Raw genomic sequence first — 5,674 nt, forward strand, 5'->3', positions numbered from 1 at the left:
CCCATCCTTGCATCTTCGTCCCACTCTTCATTTCTGTCGCCACCTCTGTCGCCACAGACGTACTTTCAAGACACACTCGCGTCGCCACGTAGAGCGTGGGCAACATGTGCACTTCTCTCTCGGTAATGTCTCTGTGTGTTTTGTGTACAGCAGCGATTTAGCCCACGCGTCTCTACGGAAGGATAACCCTAACCCTAACCCTAACCCTAACCCTAACCCTAACCCTAACCCTAACCCTAACCCTAACCCTAACCCTAACCCTAACCCTAACCCTAACCCTAACCCTAACCCTAACCCTAACCCTAACCCTAACCCTAACCCTAACCCTAACCCTAACCCTAACCCTAATGCCACCGTCCTGTGTGATAGGGTGCTCGCGAAGATATGATTTCTTGAAGACAAGTAAAGGGCGAGAAGGGAGAAAGATTTGTGGAAGGCAGATGGGTATGGAGAGAATCTTCGCGACCCCATTGGGAAGCGGCAAGGCAGGCACGCAACCACGACCGCGGCGCCGCGTCATGATTATGCCGCCGGTCCCCTCTACCGCGCTCGGTCGCGTGAGGAGCACATCAAGTCGTCTTGGACTTCTTTTGTGTGCTTTTTCTTATGGCTTGGCACCGGTACCGGGGAAGCCTCCCCCACCGGGTGCCCATTCATTACGGTCAGAGGGCGGCATGCCAAACGGACATGCGGGGAGTCGCCAGAAGAAAGGAAACGAGTCGGTCAGCCGCCGAAAAAACAATCAAGCTACAAGCGCCAGCACCAGCGGGGCACGCAGGGACGCACGTACACGAATCCCGGCGGCGCTGCGGTCGCCAAATCTACAAAAAAGGAAGCTACAGAACCCGAAGGGATCGCTGGGAACAATCGGGAACCCATGCCGCAGAGGAAACTACAAAGTCAAAACTACAAACGCACAAAAGTAGAAAAACAGGGTGGGCTGAAAAGAAAGGGGAACTGGGTGGATGATGGGCGCGCCCACTCGCTTCCAATCGTGTCGTCCGCGAGGGTCTGTGCTGTCCAAACCCGTTCCCGCACCTGGCTCGTCGCGGTTCCAATTTTCACCTCGCCAACTCCGAGTCTCGGGGCGACGCTGGGTCCGACATCCGCGTAAAACCAGGGCCGAGACCCTGTTTGAAAACGGTGCATCTCGTGCGCCTTCGGGGACGAGTCCCCAGGTGAAGACCGTTAGGGTCCATTCTCAGGGAAGGGAGAAAACAGCTTAGCGCCAGGCGCCTGCCATCAGGAAGGAAAAACAAGAGACAATGAACCAATGATTAAAAATGAGAAATTAAAAATGAGAAATCACTTGAAAAATTAACTGAAACGAAAGCCATTCATGTTAGGAAAAAAATACAACTCGCAAAAATACAACTCGCCTCCTGCGTTGGTAGGCTCAACTTGCGGTTCGTCCACGCCGTGGTCGGCACCCGCACCCTCCCGCGGTTCCCGGAGTACACACACACCTCCGCGGAGGGAAACCGGTTCGCCGTTCTGTGGCCTTCCGGTCCGTTCCGGACATCCGAGAGATTCATGTCTAGGGTTGGGTGGGTGGGCGTTTTTCCGTCGCTGGCCGCATGAACTCCACTTAGTGTGATTACTATATACATTTGGAGAAGAGATAGAGGGACAACAGTAAAGTAAGAATCCATAGAAACAGATGCAAAGTACATATTTGCCGACCTGTGGCCATAATTTCCAATCGGGAAACATTATGGTACACAGACGGTCACACATCACAAATGGAAGTGAGGAGTCGGTTTCCGAGACACACACACTCACTCAGGATTCCTTTTCCACGGATACAAGAAACCGATTCAGCTATCGGTCAAAACAGATCCAACACCACATCCCACCAACCACCACCCCCCCCCCCTATAAGGTCAAGTGCCATTCGATTGCCTTTGTGGTTTTACACGCCGCCAATGGAATGCCACCGTCCTGTGTGATAGGGTGCTCGCGAAGATATGATTTCTTGAAGACAAGTAAAGGGCGAGAAGGGAGAAAGATTTGTGGAAGGCAGATGGGTATGGAGAGAGTCTTCGCGACCCCATTGGGAAGCGGCAAGGCAGGCACGCAACCACGACCGCGGCGCCGCGTCATGATTATGCCGCCGGTCCCCTCTACCGCGCTCGGTCGCGTGAGGAGCACATCAAGTCGTCTTGGACTTCTTTTGTGTGCTTTTTCTTATGGCTTGGCACCGGTACCGGGGAAGCCTCCCCCCATAGCACGCGGTTAGCCATCCATCTTGTGAGCGATGTCGTCGCACCGTCCTCCGGAGAGTCGGCCGTCAGGTTCCGGCTCCCCTCGGATGTTTCTGGTGACGATCATATCTCGCCGCCCTCCTCGCGGCGCCGCTCTTCGCATAGCGGGCACCACGTGTGCCGGAGGAACGGCACGCCAAACGGTTCAACTCGGTGAACCTCCAGCGATCCTGTCGCGTCCACCCCGAAGTGTCGCGAGTAGGCGTCCGCCGGATTCCGCGCACCCTCTACGTAGAAAAAGACTACGTCGATCCCTCTGTTGTACCAGAGGTCGTAGGTGTACTCGAAAAGTTTGTTCAAGGCGTAGCCTCTGCCAATGCCGCCGAAACCGTTCAGGTGTTTCTGCGCAATGACAATCGCACGGTGGTCCGTGGCAAGCGCGATTCGCGCTCCGTTGGGAACCCTGTGGTGCTCCACCAGGTGTCGCAGCATTAGTTGAGCCGCGCGTGGTTCCGCGTGTGCCGAGTACCGCGCCTGGAAGCGGTCTGCCTGCAGGTCTGGGTCCTCGAACCGGCCACCCGAGCGGACGCGGCGACGCAGCTGGTACTGGCGCAGTTTTTCGAGGACGCGTTCCGCCTCGCCGTCGTCGCCGCCGAGTTGCCGTTCCAGGTCCTCGGTCCAGCGCTGCCGATAGGTCCACATTTCTGTGGCGCCCGCGTCGCGGAGGTGAAGCACAGCACCCCAGCCCTCCAGCGACGCGTCGGTGAAGGCCACCGCGTCATAGGTCGCCTCGTCCGTCGTTGGGTGTCTCTCGTCCGAGATTTTCCACCACGGATTCTGTACCAGTGCGCCGCCGATCTCCTGCAGCGACCGCGCCACGGAGGAGTCGATGTACGGCACCGCGTCGTCCCAGTCGTACCCGCGGAACGTCAGCCGGTATATGCCTCGGTAGGCTCTCAGCAGCTTGAATGCCCGTGCGGGGTTCATTTGCGTGGTATGGAGCGCGAAGAAGATCAGCGAGATGAGCGAGGCCAGACTGCGTATGGTGTGGCTGGTCTTTTGGAGCGCAAGCTTCAGCTTCGCCACCGTCTTCACCGAGTTGCGGATCAGCCGCTCTCGGCCATTCCATGTGTATTCTTCACCGAGAAAAACGGTGTTGGCACTCGCCAGCTGCAGGATTTCCTCGTCCGACATCGCCTCCAGCTCGTCCCGGTTGGGTGACGTCATCAGGTTCGCCGCCTTGATGCGTGCGACGACCGTGCGCACCGCGAGCACAAACTCACGCTCCTGACCTTCGCGTGCGGCCACGAGAATGTTGTCGATGAGCGTGGTGATGGTGACGGGCGTGTCGATGTCGACAATCGTCCACGTCACCGCCTGGCCGACGGCAACGCTCCATCGCGCGCCGGTCGGGAGAGTACGAAGGCGGTAGTATCGCCCGTCATGCCTGGCTCGAAAAACGAACTTGTTACGGAGTGTCGCCGCGATCGGGATAGCGTCGTAATAAGCTTCGAAGTCGATCTGTAGCATGTAACGGGCGTATCGCAGCCGCTGTCGTCTTCCGAGGCGCGTGTCGTAGTGGACGCGCGGGACGTGATGTTTGGGGATCACGCGGTTCAGCAGGGGCTCCGTGATGAGGCGTCGTCGTCCTTTCAGCTCCGGCACCGTGAAGACGTTCACGCCGTGCATGCCCTCTGGCAATTGCACCTGGGCGCCGATGTCGCTGATCGGGCACGGTTCAAACTTGCCCATCTCGACCGCCTGTTGGATTTCCGCCGTTGTGAGCGCACACTTTTTGATGGTCCTCGACGTCCGCAACCCATCGTAGAAGGAGGGATCCAGAAAGCACTGGATTCGCTGGAGAAACCGCTTCGTTGAGGCGCGTTTTGTCGGCATCGCCAGCACGGTATCCATGTCCAGTGGTGTGTTCCGTTTCAGGTGCAGCGGCCACTGCTTCACGAGTGCCGGTCGCTCCGTCAGCACTTGGATGAAACCGGACATCTGGTCCACCATGGCCGACACCTCCTGTGGTGCGATTCCGAGATTCGCGCACGATGACTCTTGCGATCGGAAACGGAACACGGAAGCCGCAGCCTCTAGAGGGTCTGGAATAGCGCTCTTCCGGCGTTGTCCCTTGCGGTCTCGGCCTCCACCGTAGGCTGCTGGCCATACCCAAGATAGCGCAGCAGCGTGGCCTGCTTCGCGTGCCCGGAAATCATCAACAGGTCCTTCAACGGGACACCCGCTTCCGCCATACAACGGAGCGCGCCTTTTCGGATCGAGGGCAGCTGTGCACCTCGCATCTCTCTTCGCACCTCCTGGGCGATCAGTGCCCGCAGCTCCTCCACGTGTGGTGCAAAGAGCTCCTCGGATGGTTTCTTCTGGACCAGCATCTCCTGCAGTGTCGCTGCAAGGTCCCTCGTCAGCACCGACGGGATCGGGTATGGGCCACGTGTTTTGGCACCCTTTCCCTTGCGGATCGTCAGCGTGACCTTCACGTATGTATCCGTCGATGTTCCCGGGAACAGCGTCACGTCCTTTGCTCGGAGCGTGGAAATGTCGCACGCTCGCGCTGCGAATCCCCACATCATGGCGAGGAACAGCGCGGCACGAGGGTGACCGAGTCGGAGTCTTCCGATGATCGCTTCGACTTGGCGTCGCGAAACAAAGGGAGGCGCATCCGGCACCGACTCCTTCATGTAGCGCTGCACCGTGCCAAAAGCGCTTCGCCACTCGGGATCGTCCTGGAGGCGAATACCCCGCGCCTGCGTCGAGTAGAGCGGCAGGTCGCGCAGCGCACCCGCCACCGCGGCAAAGGCCTTCGCGGTTGTTGCCCACTTCCATTTCCGGGCCCTTGCGGTCGACAGGATCAAGTCGATGCATGCCGCCGGAAAGCGCATGAGCATCTGTTCCGAGTTCATCGACTTGATTCGCGTCAACCATCGCAAGTGGTGTGCGCGAGTGTCGGGCCGCACAAGACTCCATGCCAGCTGTGAGATGTGTGGCGGTTTCGCGGCGAAGAGGAACCAGTTTCTCGGGCAGACCTCCGCCTCTTCTTCTTGCGAAAGAGGCCTGCCCTGCATGTTTAAAGGATTGGAGCGGAGGCTTTCGAGAGCGCGCATTGCCTCTGTCGAGATGTTCGCGTCGACGTCCGCATATCCATCACCCTTCTGGTTTCCTGGCGTCCTGTACGTCACGCCGTCCTCCTCGTCCTCTTGGAGTGGGTCCCTTCCGGCGCCGTCGCCTGGCCATCCTTTTCTCCTCACCAGGCGCGGTCGCGGTCCGTTTGTATGGTCCTGGTGTGCCTCTGATGCCGCACTTCGCGGGAGAGGTACATATCGCGACGCGTGGCGTGGTGCGCGCTGTCTTCTCGACGATTAGTAGTGCGTCCACGTCGCTGGAACGTAGACACCCACAGTTGCCTCCGAGGCGTCCTTTGTGAGAGCGTAATACCTCGGATATCGCGCGCC

The 5,674-nt window shown here is 58.7% G+C and overlaps 1 protein-coding gene across 1 annotated transcript; it reads right to left on the minus strand.

The window, feature by feature from the left end:
• Positions 1-2,327: 2,327 nt before the first annotated feature.
• On the minus strand, positions 2,328-5,189 carry LBRM_30_3220 (TATE DNA transposons; the record flags this gene model as incomplete). Its single annotated transcript, XM_001566897.1, has 1 exon — positions 2,328-5,189. One exon carries the CDS (start codon positions 5,187-5,189, stop codon positions 2,328-2,330), a length of 2,862 nt encoding a protein of 953 aa, XP_001566947.1.
• Positions 5,190-5,674: the final 485 nt, after the last annotated feature.

Source organism: Leishmania braziliensis, chromosome 30 (genome assembly GCF_000002845.2).
Source record: "Leishmania braziliensis MHOM/BR/75/M2904 complete genome, chromosome 30".
Lineage (NCBI taxonomy): Eukaryota > Euglenozoa > Kinetoplastea > Trypanosomatida > Trypanosomatidae > Leishmania > Leishmania braziliensis.